This window comes from Sceloporus occidentalis, unplaced genomic scaffold, assembly GCF_023333645.1.
Source record: "Sceloporus occidentalis isolate IW3139 unplaced genomic scaffold, rSceOcc1.0.p SCAF_2, whole genome shotgun sequence".
Lineage (NCBI taxonomy): Eukaryota > Metazoa > Chordata > Lepidosauria > Squamata > Phrynosomatidae > Sceloporus > Sceloporus occidentalis.
In genome coordinates, this window is record NW_028316982.1 from 272,716,500 (window position 1) to 272,741,209 (window position 24,710).

Sequence of the window (24,710 nt, forward strand, 5' to 3'; positions counted from 1 at the left end):
AAGAGCATTGTAAAAGCATTATTTTTGCCAAACGGATTATTCCAACTTGGCAAATGGGACACTTTTAGGACACTTTTTCATTTGCCTGCCGGGTTTATTTAATAATAGAATAAGGGTCTGACTTTGGCCTGGGACAGGCAGGCCCTTTGTAGTGTGGCGGCGGCACAAATAGGGTTAGGGACCACGCGGCAACCGCACGGTCCCTAACCTTAGCACAGACTGGCGGTGCTACAATGGCAGCACCCCGTGTACAAGGGCGCCACCATTGTGATGCATAGCATCCGCACGTCACACAGCACCAGTTACATCACAAGTGCACCATTGGCGCACTTGCAACATAACAATGGTGGTGACAAAAGAAGTCGGTTTTCCCAGGTTCTTTTTCCTCCAGAGGGAAGCTAAGCGGTTTGGCAGCTGCAACTTCCCTCCCAGGAAATTAGGCTGCTGGCAAGCTGTTGGCAGGCCGCCGAAAGGCCGCCGTTCCTCGGCAGTCTGTACTGAGCCTTTGAGACTCTGATGACTAGATATCATGCACCCCTTGTCAAATATTCTGGAAGGCAAACACCAATCCAAGCAGAAGGGGACCACTGACCTTCTCTTTGGACATATCTGCCACTGTGAATGAGAACCCCTTCCTGACTCACCAAATCTGTTGGCCCCTGCCCTGGAGTCCCTTACCTGTCAGCAAGTGTTCTGCATGCTCCTCGTGGTCCAGAGAGCGGAGGGTACTAATCAGACCTGTTTGTGGGTCGATGGAGAAGTCTCCCCCAGAGATCCCACCGTATAACACATGCCCATTGGTTCCTGTGGAAAGATCCCAAGCAAGGCAGATAAATTAGCCTTCCACACCCACCCAAAACAGAGATGCCCTGCTACAATACCCTATGAGTACTCTAAAAGCACAGGTGGTGCAGTGGTGAAATGCCAGTCCTGCAACCATAATATCATGAATTCGATCCTGCAGGGCTCCAAGGTTGACTCAGCCTTCCATTCTTTTGTAGGCTGGTAAAATAAATACCAGCTTGTTGGGGGTCATTGGCTAACACACGGTAAACCACTTAGAGAATGCTCATGTTCACTATGAAACGGTATAGAAATGTAAGTGCTATTGCTGATGCTAAAACACATTCTGACCTTCTTCCAGGTTCTCCAAGTGCCTGCTTGCATCCAAGCGCAGGATTCTCCCAGGATGACTGACTGAAATGCACCAGTCAACCAGCACAAGTCAGCACCTGTTAAACTGACACCCAGGGAATGCCTTGTCTCTTCATGCCATGCACAGATGGCCCAGGAGAGGCTGGCAAGCAAGAGGCCTACATTTCTGTGAATGTGATGAAAGGCTCAAAGGTCCTCTTCAGTGCTCCTGGTTCTTACATATGCCAGCTATTGGTGACACAGTTTTTGCATCCTGAACTATCATCCAGCTGAAAAGAAAGTTCCCTGCCATCCCGGGATGCAGTGGGATGAGTGCTTGGAGCAGGGAGCAAACTGAAGAAAGCAAGTTGTGGACTGAATGGAATGGCAGATGAGTGTTAACACCACTGTACCATGGATGCATAGAGGTGAGAAACCTGGGAGCAAGCAGTGCCCATTCCTCCCCTGGCTCTAGACTTGGGCCACCATGGGCTGGAGCCACCCTAGTGAGACTGCAGCCAGAAACCAGCATTTCCAGCAACCTCTTTTGGCCAACAGGCTCATCAGGCCAACAGCCCAGCACTTAACCATCAGTGCCATGTGGCCTTCTGCTCTGCCTTTCTCCTTGATCAAATGATATCCAGATGGCACCTGTGGTGTGGAGATTTTGGCGCCCCAAGTTTCATGCCCACAAAGGGTTACCAAAGGGAGTGTGAGCAATGTGCCCTCTTCCTTAGGGGAAGATTTGACCCATGGCTATTCTACAACCTCGTCATTCCATTATTAACTTCTCCCATCCTCCCACCACTTCCAGACATAGATTTGGGAAGGGGTTGAACATGCTCATTGGTGTTCTTGGCATATTCCTCACCCAGGTCTCGATCGGTGGCATGTAGCTGCAGAACGGGAACCCCCGAGGGCTGGTTCTCAGCCACACTGGCCTCGTAACTGCTCTTCTCAAAGGTTGGAGTCTCGTCGTTCACATCCAGCACGTGCACCGAAAGCAGCTGCGTGGCTGAGCGCCGCGGGGATCCGTGGTCCATGGCCACCACTGTCAAGTTGTGCTGGGACACCTCTTCCCGGTCCAGTGGCCGCACGATGGACAACACCCCTGAGAGGAGCACAGGCGGGTGAGTTGCTTGGGGAGAAAGCCCCTGCAAAGCCCCCTCCCCTGGCCTTCCCTGTTACTCAGGTCGAGGCTACACAGCCCTTGTGGGCTAGAGCCAGGCGCAGCCTCCAGGTGCTTCCTTCCTGTTTCAGCCCAGAGTTATTCTTGCAAGAGACAATATTGGTTTTGGCCAGCTCACAAAGTGAGTGGGAGATTTATTTTTATCTAGAAGGCTTCTGTTGAGAGAAGCGTGTGGAAGCCTTTCTTCTTCAGAGAGGAGAAACAATTCATGCCAATAAAATTGCCAATAATGTTCAGAAACAAAACAGGTTGCCTTCTTAGCTGATGGTGGCCACCTTAGCCTCTCAAATATTGGGAGAAAACTGTGAAGTGCCACATTGGGGATACTTTCCTGCCTGTTTTGCTCCTTGATATATTGGTGGAGACTTGTAAGGACTGCTGCCTGGAAGGGGGTTGCCATCCCTGAGGCAGGAGTAAGTCCTTGGAGATGGGGGGGCTGAGACCCAGATATTCTGCCCATTGAGGAATGGCAAGAAAAGTGGCAGCTGAGCCTCCTGGCCTTGGGGTGTCTGTGGCTCGGTACAGACGGCTCTGTGCTGCCCGTCTTTCCCACTTGTTGGTGCCACAGCAGCCACACCATGCAACATCAATGCACTGCCAAAAGACCTCCTGTCCTTCTCCACTTTTTGGTGGCGCCATAAAGGGGAAAGGGCACTGTCATGATGCCACTTCCTGGAAGTGACGTCCAGACACTGCGCAACAGCGACATCATCATGGCAGCCGCCATGTGGACAGGAGGCCGCCATGATGACGGAGTCCATATGGACTAGGGTTCCAGAGCATGCGGTTGGTGTGCACTCTGGAACCCTAGAATCGGCATGGGCACGCTGCTCCCTGCCCGTGTGTACTGGGCCAGTATTACATCTTGTTGACTCATTGCCTAAGGCTTGGCTGCCGTGAAGGCAAACTGGAAGAGCAACACACTACCTTGGTCCAGAAGGTGATTCCCAAAGCATTCTAGCAGAAGAAGGCAGAGCTGTTCCTAAAGGGCTAAAGAAGGCTGGCCCTAGGGAAGACAGGGGGCAGAGAGGAGATAGGGCAATGCTTTCTGGGCAGCCCAAGGCCAGGAAGGGCCATGAGCCAACATGGGGAGGGACGGAATAAGGAAGATGGCGACTGGGGACCCAAGATATCAGGGAAGGTGATGTCACTAAGGGGGTGCGAGGAGTGCGGACTGCACCAGCTGACAGCCTAAAGGGGGGTGACTCCACTGCTCCTCAAACATAGTATCATAGAATCATAGCTAGTTTTTTTGTAGGTTTTGCAGGCTATGTGGCCATGTTCTAGAAGAGTTTATTCCTGACATTTTGCCTGCATCTGTGGCTGGCATCTTCAGAGAATGCCACATGGCATCCAGTTCAACCCCCTGCCCTGCAGGAACTCACAATCCAGCCTCTCCCTGTGGCCAGAGGCTGCTTCCTTTTCCTCCTCCTCCTCTTCCTCCCTCCCTCTTTCCTGCTCACCTGTGCTGGGGTTGAGGTGGAACCGGCCTTTGGCATTTCCAGCTCGCAGGGCATAGCTGACGCGCCCGTTCTCACCCAGGTCATGGTCCCTCGCCACCACCTGAAGCACCAGGAAACCGGTGGGCTGGTCTTCAGGGATGTTGACCCTCGCGGGGGAGAAGAACTCGGGAGCATTGTCATTCTCGTCCACGAGGAAGACGTGTGCAGTCACAGCCGCTGAGCGGCGATGGCTGGCATTGAGTGCCTGATCTGTGGCCTGGACCACCAGCAAGTAAGCAGCCTGAGTTTCGCGGTCTAGCAGCCCCTGCAGGCTCAGCTCTCCACTGCCAGGGTCCAGCTGGAAGGGCGGGTGGGCCGCTTCCTGGCGCAAGAGGCGGTAGCGCAGCTGGCTGTTGGGTCCCGGGCCATCCCCATCCAGCGCTTGGAAAGTGAAAAGGGAAAGACCGAGGGCGGCACTCTCAGAGACCACCACTGTGACAGGGTCCTGAGGCCAGGTGGGTGCATGGTCATTGCGGTCCTGCACATGGATCTCGACCAGCACCAGCCTCTGGGTTGGGTAGCCCTGCAGGGCATCCTCCACACTGACTTGCAGGGTGTGCCTCATCCCAGCCTCATAATCCAGCTCCTGAGTCACGTAGATCTCACCCGTCTCTGCATCCACGGTGAAGAGCCCACCTGCATGGCTGCTCCCTACGAGCACATAGGTGGCTTGCCCACGAGGAACTGGTTCTGCAGCAGCCACGGAGCCGATGACAGAGCCGGGCGGGAGACCCTCTGTGGGTTGGAGAGTCAGCACCATGGCATCCGGCCGAGGAAGCCCACGTGCCATGGATACCACCTGCAGTCAGGAGATGGTGGAAAGAGAGTTATGGAGGAGCCAACTGTGAGGGCACAAGCAGGACTCAGATTCAGACCTTTCCCCCAGTCCTGGGGATCCAAAGACATGCAACTGCTGGGCTTGGCCAAGACTGTCTCCCCGGTACCTGGATGCGCACAACTGCCGTCGCACTCCGGGGACTAACACCTCGGTCGCTTGCCGTCACCGTGAAAATGTATTCTGCCCGGTCTGCCTGGCGGAGCTTGGTGGCTGTGCGCAATTCCCCTGTGGCTATGTGGAGGAAGAAACGTTCTGCCCAGGTGCCTACCAGGAGAAGGACAGGAGGTCACCGTCCTGCAAGATGGCACTGAGGACAAAGTGGACAAACCACCTCCCCACTTTTCTTCCCCCTGGCAAAACTTTCTTTAATACTAGGAGGATGGTAGAGGAATACCACAGCTGCTCCCAAATCTTGGCATCCTCAGGCATAGCAAAGCTTAGAGAAACCTCTGGCATCCTCTAGGCAGCACAAGCACAGACCCCTCCCCCCCACACACACACACTGCAGGTTCAGCAGCTTGATGCCCACAAGAACCTTGCCCACCACCACCACTGGCTGCATGTAGGTGACCTGGCGGGCAACCATCTTCTGACCCATCCAGTTCAGAAGGAGATGGAAAACCCATCTGGGTCCTGGCAGCATGGTCTCCCTTGGGTCTCATGCATATAAACACAACCCTTCCACTCATGCACCCCTCCTCTCCTCCACATGCATCTTAATGTCCTGCTCATTGCTGCCCAGCTGGCCTCACTTGCTAAGGAGTGGAGGGAAAAGGGGGGGGGGGGGCTTGAAACTAACTGAAGTGTGTGGAACTGAAAACAGGGGTGGAGTGGGGCACAGAGAGGGGCTCCCTACTGCCTCCCTTATTAACATCACCCACTCTTCACCCACCCGACAGATGGCATCCTGGAGAGTCTCCACCCCCCTAAAAATAAAGGGTTTTGTTACAGCACATGTTGTGTGTGCAAACACAAAACAATTGCTCTTTCTGTTTTTCCTGCCTCCTTTCTGGAAACAATTAAGCATGCACCTGAATTATGAGGAGACATGAAGGGAGGCTCCCCAGAACCCTCTAAACATATGGATCCAGGGGACCCTTTTACCTGCGAGTGAGTAGAAGATGGTCCCATTGTCACCCTCATCGGGGTCTTTAGCCTGCAAGGATGCCACCAACAGCCCCGCGGGTTTCTCCTCTGGAACCTGGCATGGGGACAAGCAGGAGCAGCTGGAAGGGGCAGGTGCCATGGGATGGAGGCCACCAAAGCAGGCACCCCAACATGAAGGGTGGGGGCAGCCTGCTATTCCCCACAGAGCCTGAATAGGGGCTGATCACACTCACCCCACTGCCACAGACCCTCACAAAGCAGAAGCTGCCTTGCAGTGCCGGTGCCAGTGGCAATGCCCAGGGGGAGAGCTCTGAGCCGAGGCATGCAGGGGGTGGGGGTGCACCATCCTTTCCGTGCCATCCTAAACTCTAAAAGGCCTGCCCCTGCCCCCACACCTTCTCCACCAAGACTGAAGTAGCTCTGTGCCCAAAAAGCTGGTGATGATTCAAAGCAGGAGTTCCTTCCCCATCCCTCAAAGGCAGAGGGGACTATTCCCAGCCTTCAGCTCCCTCCCTACCTGCACCAGAAGCTCACGCCCCTCAGCCACGTGCAGGAAAGCAGGCGTGTTGTCATTCTCATCCAACACGGTGACATAGACTGTGCCCGTGGCACTGCGTGGCGGCGTGCCCCCATCCTGCACAAGGACTTGCAGCTGGTAGCTGGCTTGCTGTTCCCGGTCCAGGCTCTTCCGGATGCTCAGCTCTCCTGCAGAGGCAGGCACCCCCCCAGATCAGCCCTGGTACAGAGCCCCCTGCTGGAGTCCCCCTTCCCTGCTAAGAAGCTCCTCCTGGGGGTTGCCACCACACAACCCAGCCCGACCCAGCCTGCTCTCTCACCAGTCTGTGTATGGATCAAGAAGTTGCTCTCAAGGAGTGGCATCAGGCGATAGGTGAGGCGGCTGTTCTGCCCGGCATCCCGGTCACTGGCTGCCACTCGGCCAACGCTGCTGCCGGCAGGACGGTTTTCAGCCACTGTGAAGAAGTAGCGCTCCTCACTCAGCCGAGGGCTGTTGTCGTTCTCATCGGTAACAGTGACACGCACAGTGCCACTCCCCGTCTGGCGCCCTTCGCCCTCCCCTCCAACAGCCAAGACGGTCAGCACGTACAGTTCCTGCACCTCCCGGTCAAGTGCACTGCGAACGTGGAGCCAGCCCGTGTCGGGCACAATGCCAAAGCTGGAGGCGTCCCCATCAGCACGCAGGTGGTAGGTGAGTGGAGACCCCGACTCCCGCGCCAGTGCTCGCACTTGCAAAAAGTGAGTGCCCACTGGCACACCCTCCCGCACTTCCACCCGATAGGTGAGCGTGTCAAAGACAGGGCCGTGCTCATCTTCCGCCCGCACGTACACAAGGAGGGTGAAGGTGGCGCTGAGCCTGGGGACTCCTCCGTCTTGGGCCAGGATGACCAGTTTGTAGGGCGCTCCAGCCTCCCGCAGCAAAGCCCCTGTCAGCCTCACTTTTCCTGATGACCGCTCCACAGCAAAGGCTGCCCCCACCGCCCCATTGGGCACCAGCTCAAAATGCACCTGCCCGTTGGTGCCGCTGTCACGGTCCTCTGCCTGCACCGTGTACACCACAGTGCCTGGGGCAGCCCCCACAGGCAACAGCACCGAGTCAGAAGGCGCGGGGAAGGTGGGTGCATTGTCGTTGACATCTGAGATGCTGACTTGCACCCGGGCACTGCTGTAGGCAGGCGGGGAACCACTGCGGGCCTGGACTTCCAGGGTCAGGGCAGGCTGTGTCTCATGGTCCAGAGCCAAACTGGTGTGGAGCTCTCCAGAGCGTGGGTCAATAGAGAAGAATCCTTGCGGGTCTCCCGAGGAAATGGAATAAAGCACACCATCCGCATGGCCTGGGTGGGCACAGAGAACAGGGATGGAGAATCATTGAATCAGAAGAGACCATTAGGGTCATCCAGTCCAACCCTGTTCTGTCATGTAGGAAGACACAATCAAAGCCCTCCTTGGAACAGATGGCTAGCCAGTCTCTGTTTAAAAATTTCCAAGGAAGGAGCATGGCCCTTGGCTTGGCAAGGGTCCTCTCCCCTCCTCACTGGCTATCCAGCCTGGGCCCAGGAGTATGAGATGACCCCCCAACTGTACTGGCCTTGACAGTCCTGAAGGGCTGAGGCCAGGGGAGGTCAAGCAATAGATGCTCCCCAACTGCCCACCCATCTCTCTGCAGTACAGAGCCCTCCTTATCTGCTTACAGAGTGGTCCTGCAAGCAGACGCCTGCTATGCCTCTCGAGCATGGTCACCTTGGCCAAAGGGAAGCCTTTGCATGCGTCTTGGATGCTTTTACATAGTCCACATCAGGTGTATTATTTTCCTAATAAGACTGCATTTATTCAGTTCCACAATTTATGTTTTTACTCTTATGGAAACCACCCAACAACTTTAGTGGGTGAGTGAGAAACTAGGGACTAGAATGGCATAGTGGTTTGAGTGTTGGACTACGACTCTGGAGACCAGGGTTCAATTCCCAGCTCAGCCATGAAACCCACTAGGTAGCCTTGGCAAAGTCCCAGATTCTCAGCTTCAGGCGAAAGTGACAGCAAACCCCATGATAGGATTGCCTTAGGGTCACCATAAGTCAGAAACAACTTGAAGACATACAACAACATGAAAGAAAGTAATGAACAAAGTACATGTGCCCCTGCTAGCCAGAAAAATGCATTGGGGATAATAAGAGAAGAATGGCTCAGCGGTTGCCTGATGGTTGACCCGGCTACCCCTCACTGCCTTTGGCATCAAATGGTTAACCTTCTTTTTTGTAAAAGAAAAGAAAAGAAAAGAAAAAAGAACAAAAAAGAGGTTCTCTGAGCTGTCTTGGATATTCTCTGCATTTTAAGGCTGAGACCCAAAAACCTTGCACCAGAATCAAAGGAAGAGTAACCTGCAAAGTTCCTGAGAGGCTTAGTTCTCCCTGGACCTTGGTGAACCATGGGGAAGACTGACCACCACTCAGGCTTTGGGCCAAAGGAGCAGGAGGAGGAGGAGATGGTAGAATCATAGAGCTGGAAGAAACCCCAAGGGCCATCCAGTCCAACCCTGTTTTGCCATGCAGGAACTCTCAATCAAAGCATCCCTTGGGACAGATGGCCATCCAGCCTTTGTTTAAAGACCTCCAAAGAAGGAGATTCCATCACTCTGCAAGGGAGTGTGCTCCACTGTCGAACAGATCTTACTGTTAGCAAGTTCCTCCTAATATTTAGGTGCAATCTCTTCCCCTCTGGTTTGCTACAGGCCCTATTCCTTGGAGCTGCAGAAAACAAGCTTGCTCCATCCTCCATATGACATCCTTTCAAAAATTTAAAGTCTATCATGCTACCCCTTAACCTTCTCTTCTCCAGGCCAAACATCCCCAGCTCCCTAAGTCGTTCTTCACAGGGATGCTTTCCAGACCCTTCACGATTTTGGTTGCCTTACTCTGGACACAATCCAGCTTCTCACCATCCTTTTTGAATTGTACTGCCCAGAATTGGACACAGTATTCCAAGTGAAGCCTGTCCAAAGCAGAATAGAGTGATACTATTCTTTCCCTCAGTTTAGACATTAGACTTCTGTTGATACAACCTAAAGTCACATTGGCTTTTTTAGCTGCCATATCACATCGTTGACTCATATCCCTAGTGCTTTGGATGCTTTTAGTGCAAACGAATGTTGTAACCCCGGAATGGTTGGATGGTCCTATGAGAAAGAAAGCAATTCTGATGAAACAGTCCAAGGGGTGGTCTCTTCTCCTACCTGTGGGGTTGTGGGCATAAACAGACCCAATGCTGCTTCCTGGCCGCGTGTCCTCAGGGATGGAGAAGTAGTACTGGGTGCGCTCAAAGCTGGGAGCAGAGATGGTGCCAGCCACAATGCTGATGTTGACCTGGGCATTGGGCTGGGCTACCAGGCCACCTCCATCCCGGGCGCCAATCTCCAACTGCGCCAGCGTGTTGGCCTTGCCTGCCAGGCTCCGGAGCAGGGAAATGGTCCCTGCAGAGAGAGGTTGAGATGGGAAGAGAAGGAACAAGGAAAGCACAGGGTTGTGGGGGGACTCAGGTGCCAGGTGGGAGATAAGGAACTTTGCTCTGGTCAAAGAAAATACAGCTCACCCCTAACTTTCCCCCTTCCCCACCGCCAATGTCCTCACCAGTGTCGGGGTTGATGGTGAAGAGTGGTGGCATGTTGCCAGCAGCCACGTGGTAGGTCACCCGTCCATGTGGCCCCTCGTCTTTGTCATGAGCCGTGACACGCAGCACAGCTGATCCCGGCTGGCTCTGGGTACTGATGCTAGTGGCATACTCCAGTGGGTAGAAGGCCGGGGCATTGTCATTGACATCTTCCAAGAACACCCGGACGTAGGCCACAGAGCTCAGACCCCCCTGGCAGAAGGGACAGAGAGGTGAGGGTGAGACCTTTCTTTCCCTCAAGGGGGCCCAGCAATATGCGGGAGATGGCTGGGGTCCCTTGTGAACTCCGGTGGGGTGGAGGCAAAAGCTGTGAGTCCTTGGCACGTGTGTTTGAGAGACAAGAGATTATCACACGTGGCTTTTAAACCACGATTCCCCTGGGATGGAAGTGGTATCAGTGATGCTGATCGCAAAACTCCCCACCTGTAGCCAACGCATCTCCCATCTGTCCCTTTGCACTCACAGGGCAATGCTGCAGGTGCAGAAAGCCATTCCAGCGCACTTGGGCAATTGCCAGTCACATGGCATCACATCCCCTCCTCCCCCGTCCCACCTCCCCTCACTTTTTTAAAAAAAAAATTCCTTTGTTTTGCACAATTCCAGATCTCTGCATTTTATTTTATTTTATTCATTACAATGATTTATATCTCGCCTTTCTCCCACAATGGGCTTCTGAAGCCTCAAAGTTTTAAAAAGCTTACAAAGGAGTCCTGGTGTTGCAGTGGTTAAATGCTGGTAATGCAGCCACAAGGTTGTGAGTTCAATCCCAGGGGCTCCAAGATTAACTCAGCCTTCCATCCTTTCGTCAGTTAGTAAAACAGTATCCAGCTTGTTGGGGGCAATTGGCTTACAGATTGTAAACTGCTTAGAGAGTGCTGAGATCATTATAATGTGGTAAAAAAAATGTAAATGCTATTGCTATGGCTAAATCAGGGCTGCAGAGACCTGGCATTGCGCAGGAAAAGTTGGGGGGGAAATAAAAATAGCTATAGGCATAGAATCATAGAATAATAGAGTTGGAAGAGACTGCAAGGGCCATCCAGTCCAACCCCTTGCCATGCAGGAAATCCAAATCAAAGCACCCCCAACAGATGGCCATCCAGCCTCTGTTTAAAGACCTCCAAGGAAGGAGACTCCACCAAAACCTCCATTGAGGGAACGTATTCCACTGTCGAACATCCCTTACTGTCAGGAAGTTCTTCCTAATGTTAAGCTGGAATCTCTTTTCCTGCAGCTTGCATCCATTGCTCTGTCTCCTATTCTCTGGGGCAGCAGAAAACAAGCTTGCTACCTCCTCAATATGACATCCCTTCAAATATTTAAACAGGGCTATCATATCACCTCTTAACCTTCTCTTCTCCATGCTGAACATCCCCAGCTCCCTAAGTTGTTCCTCATGCTGGGTAAAGCATAAGGGAGAGGATGGGAAGAGAGAGCGATGGAGACAGCAGCCCGGGTCATGCAGATGAAAGAATTATGGTGATGCTTGCTCCAAAATCGATGTGTTGCTGTATTTTATTTTTGATTGAATGACTGCAGCACAAAAGACAACAACAGCCAGCCAGGAGTGCTGGGCCAGTGTGAGCAACTGGGTGTTACCCATGATGGTCTTTGAAGGGCTTCGGATGGCACACATCTTATAGGGCAAGCAGAGGCACCTCAATCTCCATAGCAATATAGCAATAGCAAATACATTTCTATACCACTTATCAGTGAACTAGCATTCCCTAAGCGGTTTACAGTGTGTCCCCTCCACAAAGCACTCTTTGGAGACCCCTTTTCCTCCTGCCCATCAGGAAAGGTCCAGGACGGACATGGCTCATCTTTGACAGCCACCCCAAATGCCCAGGAACACCTGCCACCCCAAATACTCAAAGGTCCCTTGTGGGGTTACTCACCCCGTCGATGGCTGTGATGGTGAAGTCGTAGGCAGAGGTGCCCTCGTCACGGTCCAGATCCCGTGTGGTGCAGAGCTGGCCACTCTCTTCCTCCAGGCTGAATGCAGATGGGGCAGAGGTGCCCAGACCAGTGCCCAGCGAGTATGAGAGGGTGCCCAGAGAGCCGCTGTCAGCATCCGTAGCAGTGACCTGAGGGTCATAAAGGGAAAGCTTAGCCCTTAGGCCCCAGGATTACCGGGGGGTATTCTAATTGGGCACAGCCCCTAGGCCACCTGGGCAAAGAACAAAACCTCCTCCTTGCAAATTTGCAGATGAAACCAAATTAGAAGGAATAAGTAATACCCCACAGCAGATGAACAAAATTAAAAATGACATTAATTGATTAGAAAGCTGGGCCAAAACTGACAAAATGAATTTCAACAGGGTAAGGTAAGACATTTAGGGCCAAAAATAAATGCACATACATCAGATGTGGGACACCTGGATTAAGGAGATTTGTACGTGTGAAAGGGATCTAGGAGTCCAAGTAGACCACAAGTTGAATGTGAATCAACAGTGTGATGCAGCAGCTAAAAAGGTAAATGTGATTTTAGGCTGCATCAATAGAGGTATAGTGTCTAGATCAAGAGAAGTAATAGTGCCACTCTATTCTGCTTTCATCAGCACCCACCTGGAATACCACTGTGTCCAGTTCTGGGAACCACAGTTCAATAAAGATGTTGAGAAGCTGGAGCATTTCCAGAGGAAGTTGACCAAAATGGTGGTGGGTATGGAAACCATTTAGTCCTATGAGGAGCAACTTAGGGAGCTGGGTATGTTTAGTCTGGGAAAGAGATGGTTCATAGAATCATAGAATCGTAGAGTTGGAAGAGACCACTAGGGCCATCCAGTCCAACCCCATTCTGCCATGCAGGAAATCCAAATCAAAGCATCCCTGACAGATGGCCATCCAGCCTCTGTTTAAAGACCTCCAAGGAAGGAGACTCTATCACCTTCCGAGGAAGTGCATTCCACTGTCGAACAGCCCTTACTGTCAGGAAGTTCCTCCTAATGTTCAGGTGGAATCTCTTTTCCTGTAGCTTGCATCCATTGTTCCGGGTCCTGTTCTCTGGAGCAGCAGAAAACAAGCTTGCTCCCTCCTCAATATGACATCCTTTCAAATATTTAAACAGGGCTATCATATCACCTCTTAACCTTCTTTTCTCCAGGCTAAACATCCCCAGCTCCCTAAGTCGTTCCTCATAGGGCATGGTTTCCAGACCCTTCACCATTTTTGTCACCCTCCTTTGGACACGCTCCAGTTTAAGAGGTAATATGATAGCCCTGTTTGAATATTTGAAGTCGTGTATTATTGAGGATGGGGAAAGCTTGTTTTCTGCTGTTCCAGACTGGGACACGGAGTAATCCACCTCAATATTAGGAGGAACTTCCTGACAGTAAGAGCTGTTTGACAGTGGAACACATTTCCTCAGAGAGTGGTGGAGCTCCTTCTTTGGAAGTCTTTAAGCAGAGGCTGGGTGGCCATCTGTCGGGGATGCTTTGATTCTGTGTTCCTGCATGGCAGAATGGGGTTGGACTGGATGGCCCTGGGGGGTGCTTCCCCACCCCAATAAATTCTATGATTCTATGTATGTTTGCAAGAGCTGGATAATCAGGAAAGTGAATAGAAAAAAGATCAACTCATTGGATACGTGGTGTTGGAGAAATGTTTAGGACACCATGGACAGCCAGAGACAAACAAATGGATCCTTGAACAGGTCAAGCCAGAGCTCTCCCTGGAAGTAGCCAAGATGATCAAACTGAGACTGTCATACTTTGGCCACATCATGAGAAGGCAGGACTCAGTAGAAAAGGCAATGTTAGGAAAGGTACGGGGAAGTAGAAAAAGAGGAAGGCCACATGCCAGATGGATGGACTCTATTAGGGAGGTCAACAGTATGAATGTGCAGGACTTGAGCAGAGCAGTGAAGGAGATGTCTCATCCACAGGTCGCCATGGGTCATGATCGACCAGAGGGCAGTTAACAACAACAACAAACCAGAGAAATGATGTGAGAGAGGCTTCCTCTGAAAGAGTCATTTTGGAAAGGGCAATGCACAGAGGAGGGGAGGCCCATGTGGATCTGCTAATTGGAGGGGAATCCTTGCTCCAAAATAGTCTTCTTGCGCTATTTGCTTGCACAGATGCTGCTGGGAGGGGGCTGGAAAGTCATGGCAAAGGGGGAGGGGAGGTGCCTGTTGACTGAGCAGCTGCTTCTCCATCAGGACAAGAGAAGCGATCAGCCCCATAGAAAGAGAGGCCTGGGAGGCTGAGCAGGCAGGCTGCTGGAGGAGGAATGGGGTCACTGTCCTGCAGCTGGAAGAGGAAGGGAAGGAGGGAGGGAGGGAGGGAAGGAGGGAGGTGGACTCCTGGCACAGCCTGGCACTGCAGCCCCTGCCCCCTGAGCTCCCATGGAATAGAGGAGGGGGTCCTGATGTCTGGCTGGCTGATGACAGAAGGTGTGGGGAGGAGGATCAGCTTGCAGCCTGGTGTGAGGGGAGCTCCCTGCAAATGCCTGGCTTAGAATCATAGAGTTGGAAGAGATCTCAAGGGTCATCCAGTCCAACCCCCCCACCATGCAGGAACTCACAATCAAAGCACCCCCAACAGATGGACATCCAGCCTTTGTTTAAAGACAAGGAGACTCCACCACACTCTGAAGGATTGTGTTCCACTGTTGAACAGCTCTCACTCTCAGGAAGTTTCTCTGAATGTTGAGGTGGAATCTCTTTCCCTTCAGCTTGCATCCATTGCTCCGGGTCCTAGTCTCTGGAGCAGCAGAAAACAAGCTTGCTCTCTCCTCAATATGACACCCCTTCAAATACTTAAACAGGGCTATCATATCACCTCTTAACCTTCTCTTCTCCAGGCTAAACATCCCCAGCTCCCTAAGTCTCTCCTCATATAAGGCATGGTTTCAAGACCCTTCACCATTTTAGTCGCCCTACTTTGGACACGCTCCAGTTTCTCAATATGCTTATTGAATTGTGATGCCCAGAACTAGACACAATATTATTCCAGGTGAGGCCTGACCAAAGCAGAATATGACTTCCCTTGATCTAGACACTATACTTCTATTGCTGCAGCCTAAAATCGCATTGGCCTTGTTAGCTGCTGCATCACACTCTTGGATCATGTTCAACTTGTGGTCTCTTTGGACTCCTAGATCCCTTTCACACATATAAGTCTCCTTAAGCCAGGTGTCCCCCATCGTACATCTATGGATTTCATTTTTATTTTATTTTTACTATGTGCAGTATCTTGCATTTCTCCCTGTTGAAATTCATTTTTTTAGTTTTGGCCCCAGGAAGGTCTCCCCAGACAGTCACCCCAACCCACAACAGCTAAGGCTGCTGCCCACTGGTTGCCCCTTCCTCACACAACAAACCTGGGTCCCACTTTGGGAGAAAGACAGGATAAAAATAAAATATAAATAAATAAACCTGGGAGAAGGGAAGTCTCACAGCCGCGGTGGTGCTAGCCTTTGGACAGGGATTTGAACCCAGACCTCTCTGCCCAAGGGTGAGGCTTGGCCTGCTGCCCTGAAGCAGCACTGGCTATCAATGAATGTGGTGGTGGTGGTAGTGTGCCTTCAAGTCATTTCTGACTTATGGTGGCCCTATCTTGGGGTTTTCATGTCAAGTTTCTTCAGAAGGGTTTGCCCTGGCCATCCTCTGAGGAGGCTAAGACCATGTTACTTGCCAAGGTCCCCCAATGGGTTTCATTGCAGAGCAAGGATTCGAATCCTCAACTCAAGTGTCCTACTAGTCCAACACTCCAACCACTACACCACATTGTTGTATCATTGGTTTGAAGTAATTTCCAACTTATGGAGACCCTGAGAGAGGCTGAGGGAGTGTCACCCAATGGGTTTCCATTCCTGAACAAGGAGTCGAACCCTGGATCTTAAAGTCCTACCAGTCCATCATTCAGACTACTACACCACACTGTTGTGCCATTGCCTTCAAGTAATTTCCAACTTATGGAGAACCTCTCTGAGTCTGAGAAATTGTCACTCAAGGCATTTCCATGCCCGAATGGAAATTCAGACTCTGAACTCCAGAATCCTCCTAGTCCAATGCCCAAACCCCTGCGCCATGCTGTTCTGCCATTGCTTTCAAGTTATTTCTGACTGAGGCTCACAGAGTATCACCCAATGGGTTCCTATGCCTGAAAAAGGATTCGAACCCAGGACTCCAGCATCATACTAGTCCAGTGCTCAAACCATTGTGCCACGCTGACATTTCTCCAACGACCGAGTGCAACAGAAAGGATGTGGAGGTGGGAAAGGTGTAGGAGGTGGTCTTCTTTGCCCCACATCCTGGGGGTCCCCCATCCTTCCCTGGGGGCCACAACTTCCCAGCCCTTTCTTGGCAGAGGAATGATGAGCATCCGTGGCCTTCCCTCCTTCCCTTTTGCAGAGCTGTCGGCCCAGATGGCAGGCTGCCCGTGGGGGAGGCGATACAGCTGCTGTGCTCCACATCTGGCTTTGATTCCGCCCAGGAAGGCCGCGGCCCAAGCGGCGCCAGTGCGGTCAGCCGTCCCCCGACGATGCGCACACGCCCTGGGACCAGCCAGAGGGCTATTTCAGGCGCCTGCAAGGCCCAGGGGTCAGCCTGCAGGGTGGCTGGAGGATGACCAGATGTCCTCACTGCCAAGGAGGATGAGGCACTGCCAAATGGAGGACATTCTGGGGAGAAAATGGAGGGCATGCCCAAATTAAAACACTAGAGAGCACTCATAGGAATGCAAATGTCATGCTTCTTAGTCATGCTCCAAATGGGGGACCTTTTGGAATCTTTTTGGATAGAAGAAGGCTGGAATGGAGAACAGGTCAAGGAAAAAGAAGATGCCTGGTTACGCTAGACATGTTTCTAACTTGGTATCAATGCTGCATGTTAGTTGGCACAGAGTGGCCAGGGGTCCTCACATCAAATGAGGACAAGGCACCGCCAAATGGAGGACATTTCAGAAAAATGGAGGGCAGTCCAGAAAATGTGGAGGGCATTCCCAAACTTCAGCTAAAAGAACACATAGAAATGTAAATTCCTGCTTCATATTCCTGCTCCAAATGGATGACCTTTTGGAACAGAAGGCTGAAATGGAGGGCATGTCCAGGAAGAGGAGGACCTCTGGTTATCCATGCACCACCAAATGGAGGACATTCCTAAATTAAAAAGCTAAAACAAAAGCAGTCATAGAAATGCAAATTCCTGCTTCATAGTCCTGCTCCAAATGGAGGGCATTTTGGAATTCCACCAGGATAAAAAGGTGAAATGCAGGACATGTCAGGGAAAAGGAAGACATCCAATTACACTTAGGCAGTGGGTGCCCCCAGGACTCCTAATGGGTCCATTCTGGGCCAGCAGGGGCTATTATAATGCCAACCTCCCCATACACTGGGTATGAAGCTTGGCTCTTTCTCTCTAAATCTCCCTGCAGGGCCTTATCCACACTTGCCCCAGATACAGCAGCAACAACTGGAGGGGCATCACACTGGCAGGAGGACCCCTCATCTGTCCTCCATGGCAGATGGCTAGGCGGTGGGCTGCCCACCAGCCCCACTGAGAACAACAGCCCCAGTGGGACCCCTTTCTCCCAGAGGGGTCTGTGCATCTCTAGTTGTGGTCAGGGACATTTGGGGGCTGCCTCCTTGGGGGAAGAAGCTGCCACTTTGGTCCCAGGCCAACTGCTCTTGCCAAAAGACCTCCCAGGGCAGAATCTAGGATGGCCCTGAGCAACATACGCTCGGGGTTCGTTTCCAGACCACTGAGCCACAAAACATCTCCTTGGGGTGGCCGAGAATTGGACCAAGACCCACAAAAGACCTCTGAAAAGAACCTAAGGCAGCATAGGCCTCATTCCCACTTACAGATAAATCAGTGTGGGATCCAAATTGATGGATCGACAGTTGAGTGTGGTTCCCACTACCGCATTTTTTCCCTCTAAAATAATCCACTTGTAGTTCACCTTCATGCATGAATCGATTCAAAATGGAGCCACTCCAGCCGGCCAAAGGGCAAATTTAAATTGATTCCAACTCACATCTGGTTCACACTTGCGCGGAATCAATTTATCGAAAAAGACACGGAAAAATCAGCGTCAAAAAGATGTGGATTAAATGGGTCTAACTTATGGCCCCCCTCTTGTAATTGCTTCAGCAATTAGGTTTAAGTGGGAACCAGGGTCGTTTGAACCGGTTCAAACCAATTTGCAATCTGGTTTAAAAGGTATTGGGAATCAGCCCATATTGGCACATCTTAGTAGAAGGCATCAGCTCTCCAAATATGGGGCAGTGATGCTCAGCTGGACAGCAGCATGTGTGGAAAGGCACCTGGAAAGTAAATAGAGCAGAGGATGGAAGCAGCTCCCCTGTGCGATGCAGCAGCAACGAAAGCTGATACCATTCTAGGCTGCAATAACAGCAGTAACCAGAATATAGGATGAGAATGGGAGCTTTCCAGACAGGACAGTGACCTCATAGCACCGTATTTAGTGCACCTTTGCTCTGGCAGGAGACTAGCCAATGGGAACAAATCCAGGGAGGAAGTCACAGCCAGCAGGGAGGGGGGCACACTGTTTGAGGGAGGCTTGCTGAAAGTGCCGGCAATGGGCCAGCCCAGGCCCTGCAGGAAGGGATGGAAACAGTTCACTTCCCACGGCTTCAGAGAGTCAGACCTGAACCAGAATGATGCAAGGACAAGAGGAGGGACTTGGGCCAAATGTCAAGACAGGAGACATGATCCAAACGCGGAAGAGCTTTGCTGGTCTTCGTGCAAGTTTTTAAAGCAGCTGCCAGGTGGAGATCCCTCTGCTAGGAATACTTTAGCAATAATTTCCTGCATTGGAGGGAGGAGGCTGGACTATACAGCCTTTGAGGCCCTTCAAGATCCCTGAGTTTATTATCTGTGACAGCTGAGCTTCCGCTGCTGGGAAATGACATGCTGGACTGGGGGGAACTGACTCTTCCCATTGGGATCCCCCTATTTGCAGGTCAGAGACTTGGAGCAGGGGACCCTGGACTCTCCATCTCCAGACTTCTAGCCCACCCTTCGTCACTCTTTGGGGAATCTGTACTGGACCCAGCACTGCCTGCCAGGGACTGAGTGCAGTTTAGGCTGCTGCCGCTACCACTTGCCAGCTACCCTGCCTGAGCCAAAAGCAATGATCTCAGTCTGGCTATTAAACACCACTTGCTCCCCAGGGGACCACCATGCACTTGCCAAGGAGACCTTATGCCCTGTGGGGTAAAGCCACTGTAGCAAAGTTGTCCCAACACATCACTGGTGAAGCTCATGGGGTCTCTCAAGTGCCAAGGTGGGGAGAGGGGATGCCAGGCAGGGTTCAGTCATATTTAAGTGTGGTGCGGCAGCTAACAGTGTGATGCAGCAGCTAAAAAAGTCAATGCGATTCTAGGCTGCATCAACAGAAATATAGGGTTTAGATCAAGGGAAGTAATATTCCAATTCTATTCTACTTTGGTCAGGCCTCACCTAGAATAGTGTCCAATTCAAATTCAGAATTCAAAACAATTCAAAAAGGATGTTGAGAAGCTGAAGCGTTTCCCGAGTAGGGACTTATGAAGAGAGACTTGGGAGCTGGGTATGATCAGCCTGGAGAAGAGAAGGTTAAGAGGGGATATGATAGCCCTGGTTGAGTATTTGAAGGGGTATCGCACTGAAGATGGAGCAAGCTTGTTTTCTGCTGCTCCAGAGAATAGGAGCCAATGGAGCAATGGATGCAAGCTATAGGAAAAGAGATTCCACCTCAACATTAGGAAGAACCTCCGGATGGTAAGAGCTATTTGACTGTGGAACACACTCCCTTGGAGGATGCTGGATTCTCTTTCTTTGGAGGTTCTTAAACAGATGGTGGATGGCCATCTGTCACAGGGAGAGCTTTGATTATGTCCTCCTGCAGGGCAGAAGGGTCTTGCACTGGATGGCCCTTGGGCTCTCTTCCAGTGCTATGATTCTATGATTCTAAGCCACCAACCATCAGTCCAGCCCTCAAAGGAAAACTCCCAGGGCCCCAAGTATGGTCTAAAATGGCCCCTGCCCCTCTGAGAAGATGAGGCGCCGTATGGATTCCTAAATACCCCTGGCATTTCCTGGCAGGGATGCCCAGTTATTCTGCTGGTGCTCCCTTTGCTCTGGGCAAAGCAGAGAAAGCAGTAGCTTCAAAGTCAGTTTAGACTGAGGCGCAGTGGGTGGGAAATGAAATAGGTGTGCATCCACACTTGGAGTGTAAGTGGCAAAGGGCTCCCTGAAAATGCCCACAGTCATCCACCCATTGCCCAGCAGTGCTGCCCCCTCCCTGTTCAACCTTTGGCTCCAGACAGGCATAGAGGGGCAGGTGGGTTGGCAGTCTGTTCCAATCTGGCTTCTGAAGAGCCACACAGGAGGATGGAGCGTGTCCAAGCTGGAGCATGTCCAGAGGAGGGTGACCATAATGGCGAAGGGTCTGGAAACATGGGGAGCTGGGTGTTTTTAGTCTGGAGAAGAGAAGGTTAAGAGGTGAGATGATAGCCCTGTTTAAGTATTTAAAGGGATGTCATATTGAGGAGGGAGCAAGCTTGTTTTCTCCTGTTCCAGATATTAGGACACAGAGCAATGGATTCAAACTACAGGAAAAGAGATTTCACCTCAACATTTGGAGGATCTTCCTGACAGTAAGAGCTGTTAGACAGTGGAACACACTCCCTCAATGGAGAATGATGGAGTCGCCTTCTTTGGAGGTCTTTAAGCAGAGGATGGATCTGTCAGGGATGCTTTGATTGTGAGTTCCTGCATGGCAGAGATTTGCACTGGATGACCTTTGAGGTCTCTTCCAACTCTATCATTGTATGATTCTATGATTCTTGCTCAATCACTGCTCCTCTGGGCAAATGTGGGGCTGCACGCTCTCCAATATTTCACAGAAGAAAAGTAGGTGACATGTGGCTGATAGACATCAGGATTTGGCCAGGATGGCAAAGGTTATTAATGAAGAAGAACAGACAAGCTAGGAATGGCAGCAGCAGTTTGCTTTTGCCTGAGCCTCCTGGGAAGGGCAAGAGTCTGGGCCCTCCTTTCCGCTCCTCCTTCCTGGGCTGAGTGCAAGCTCTTTTTGCACTATGAACCGGGTGACCAGATGTCCTAACCTACAAAGGAGGACAAGGCACCGCAGAATATACGAGAATCAAGAAAAAATGTAGGACATTACATAATGAAAGTGAAAACACTCATAGGAATATATAGTCCACCCTTGTTGTATGTGGTGATCCGTTCCCCCCTCCCCCCATGTAAGGCAAAAAACATGGGACCTTTAGTCCCATTTGTATGAATGGGGTAAGCTCCCACTTGCTGCGCAGCACAGACACATGCCTCATTCATTCTATGGGATCTTGCCATCTGCATGACCTTGAGTCTGCATAAGGGCAGCCCGCGTATGGGGCGAACGCACTGTAAATTCATGTTCTCAGTGATGCTCAAAATGGATGACATTTTGGAATTCCTCCTGGACAGATGGCTGTAACTGAGGACATGCCCTGAAAAAGGAGGACATCTGGTCACCCTGGCTGTGAACTCCATTAGAAGAAGTGATATAAGCTGAGGATAGTGGGGGAAAGTGGCACAAAGAGATACCAGGGCAATGGCTTCATAGCACACTTCGTGTACAGTCGGCCCTCCATATCCACAGATTCTTTATCCACAGATTCAACCATCCACAACGTGAAAATGTTAAAAAGTACATATATAAATTCCAAAAAGCAAACCTTGATTTTTACCACTTTATATAAGGGACACCATTTTGCTATGCTATTGTATTTCATGGGACTTGAGCATCCAGAGATTTTGGTATCCACAGCAGTCCTGGAACCAAACCCCAGCGGATACCAAGGGACCACTGTATTGATGCAATTGTCCTTGCTATTGCACAAATAACGTATTTTCAGCCCTGGGAAACTGACTTTTGGTAAACTGATTTATTCCTTTCACTGTAAAGCTCTGATGGAAATACATCCCCTTTTGCAGCCCTTTGAAAATTTAGGACAAGGGACATGATTTGCATCTTTCTAGATCCTCTTACATTCCATCCCATTCCCACAACTGTATAAATATGCTTTATGCCTGAGGCCTTAATACCACTCTGTACTGCATCCAAAGAAATGGGTTTATAACCACAAAAGCTCGTGCGAAATTAAAAACCAGTTAGTCCTGAAGATGATGCCACAGTCTCCCCCCCTTTTCCCCTCCTCTCCTTTCCTTCCTCCTTTTTATGTTACATATGTTAAAATGTTACATTTTAAAAGAGAGCCAGTGTGCTGTAGTGGTTTGAACATTGGAATATGACTTTGAGGACCAGGTTTCGAATCCTGGCTCAGCAGTGGAAACTTTCAGCCACGGAAATCTCTCTGCCTCAGAGGAAGGCAAAAGCAACCTCCTCTGAACAAATCTTGCCAAGAAAATCCCATGATAGGTTCACCTTGGGGTCTCCATAGGTTGGGACCAACTTGAAGGCACACAACAACAACAACAACAACAACAAAGTCCATTGTGAAAAAGAGTACCTGCAGGCAGGTATGATCTGAACTAGCCTCCATCCCAGCAACTGTTCCTGAAATCAAGGGGCCAGGGCTCAACACACTCCTGTCCTGTGAATACTGGCCACAAATATTGTGTTGCACCCTGTGCCTGCATGGCACCCATGCCAAAAAGCTGCCCTTGCCCCATTGGGCACCCAAGGGCCATTGTCAAGCGTTTGTCTTGCTCTCCAGGGGATGTCTACTCTCCCAGCAGGAGTACAGCTTGGAAAAGAAACAAGGCTAAATCCTCCTCCTACAGCAATATCTGCTTGTGAGCTTTCTGCTTGTCAACCTAGTTCAGTTAAACGGAATTGAGTGAATTGCCTACAGGACGTTTCCAAAGGGGTTTCACCTGCTATGCTCCAGCAAAAGACATGAAAAAGGTTGCATGGCACTTTTAAGAGAAACCAATGTATTCTGGCATAAACTCGGGTGAGTCAAAGCCACCCTCCTTTGTCGAATGACATCTTTTCACCTTTAAGGTACCACAGGACTCCTTGTTAGAATCATGAAATCACATAGTTGTAAGAGACCCCAAGGGCCATTCAGTCCAACTGTCTGCCATGCAGGAACTCACAGTCAAAGCAGATGGTCATGCAGCCTGTTTAAAAACCTCCAAAGGAGACTCTGCCACACTCCAAGGGAGTGTCTTCCCCTGTCAAACAGCTCCTACCATCAGGACGTTCCTCCTAAGGTTTAGGTGGAATCTCTTTTCCTTTAGCTTGCATCCATTGTTTTGGTTCTATTCTCTGGAGCAGCAGAAAACAAGCTTGCTCACTCCTCAATATGACATCCTTTCAAGTATTTAAACAAGGCAATCATATCACCTCTTAACCTACTCTTTTCCAGGCTAAACATACCCAGCTCCCTAAGCCTCTTCTCGTAGGACATGGTTTCCAGACCCTTCACCATTTTGGTCACTGTCTCTGCACATGCTCCAGTTTGCCCACATCCTTTCTGTTGCTGGTGGCTTGGCTCCTTGTCCTGGGCCAGAGTGCCCCTTACCCCTTTTTTTAAGAAAGGGGGAAAGGTGCTGTGCACAGATTTGGCTTGTCCACCCTGCAGCCAGCTTGCCAGCCAGCCAGAAGCTCTGCCTTCGGTGGCCGTCCACCTTGGGCCCAGGCCAGCTGCAGCCGTACAGCTGCTGGAGGGGGAAGGAGAGGTTTGCTCAGCCAGAAAAGTCCCTTGCCTGATGCAGAAGAGAGAGACGTCAGCAACATAAGGAATCTCTCAAGGAGAGGAGCTGCAGCCGGCCAACAGGAAAAGCTGTTCCAGAGGAGGGCATTTCCTAAAAGGGCAGCAGCAGCAGAAGAGCCTGCAACTACGATGAGCTTTTGGAATGCAAAGGAAACAAAGCAAGAGACAAAGAAAGATGTAGCGCAGATCCCATATCCTGAAAGCAAAACAAGCCAAAAAAGGGGGGAGGTGGGGAGCAGGCAGGAGGAGGCAGGGAAATAGTTTTCTAGTAGTAGTTGTTTTCTGCAGTTCCAGAGAATAGGACATCATGGAACAATGGATTTCAGCTGCAGGAAAAGAGATTCCGCCTCAACCTTAGGAAGAACTTCCTGAAGGGATGAGCTGTTCAACTGTGGAAGATGCTGCTCCTTGGAGGGTGGTGGAGTCTCCTTCTTTGGAGGTTTTCAAACAGAGGCTGGATGGCCATCTGTCAGGGGTACTTTGTGTAATTCCTGCATGGCAGAGAGCTGAACTTGATGGCCCTTGAGATCTCTTATCACTATGATTCTAAGCCTGGGAAGACTGGCATAAGCCATGTTGCATAGTCAACCACCGTTGGAGGTTTTGCGCTGAAGGGCCCCACAAAAACAAAGAGGGAAGGAAGGAAGGAGCCAGGCTTGCATGCAGCCGACCTTTCCAGACTCAGCAGGCCAACAGTTTGGGCTCCCTGAGCAGGATTACCATTTGTCCTGGAAAACTAGGAAAATCCCGGATTTGAAGGTTTTGAAAAATACCCCTGCCAGCTGAGCCGGTTGAAGCAACAAACTACAAACCCAGAATGTAAATTGATTGCAATATATAAATAAACAACAACTGAAATACAGTGGGACCTTGGTGTATCCGCTGGGGTTTGGTCCCTGGTCCCTCTTGGATGCCAAAATCCATGGATGCTCAAGACCCATTATATAGAACTGCATAGTCAAATGTGTCCCTTGTATATAATCGTCAAATCAAGCTTTACTTCTTGGAATCTGTATATTTTTGGAATATTTTGAAGCCATGGCTGGTTGCATCCATGGAT

The 24,710-nt window shown here is 50.8% G+C and overlaps 1 protein-coding gene across 1 annotated transcript in view; it reads right to left on the bottom strand.

The window, feature by feature from the left end:
* The window catches only part of DCHS1 (dachsous cadherin-related 1), a 46,993-nt gene that overhangs the window by 15,999 nt on the left and 6,284 nt on the right, over positions 1-24,710 (bottom strand). The window contains exons 3-12 of the mRNA XM_089513130.1: positions 11,848-12,036; positions 9,910-10,141; positions 9,516-9,752; positions 6,607-7,620; positions 6,288-6,475; positions 5,768-5,864; positions 4,770-4,927; positions 3,787-4,624; positions 2,006-2,245; positions 679-804 (exon numbers count right to left, since the gene is read on the bottom strand). Coding sequence (XP_089369256.1) covers positions 679-804; positions 2,006-2,245; positions 3,787-4,624; positions 4,770-4,927; positions 5,768-5,864; positions 6,288-6,475; positions 6,607-7,620; positions 9,516-9,752; positions 9,910-10,141; positions 11,848-12,036 — 3,319 coding nt within the window. The remainder of the gene's footprint in view (positions 1-678; positions 805-2,005; positions 2,246-3,786; positions 4,625-4,769; positions 4,928-5,767; positions 5,865-6,287; positions 6,476-6,606; positions 7,621-9,515; positions 9,753-9,909; positions 10,142-11,847; positions 12,037-24,710) is intronic.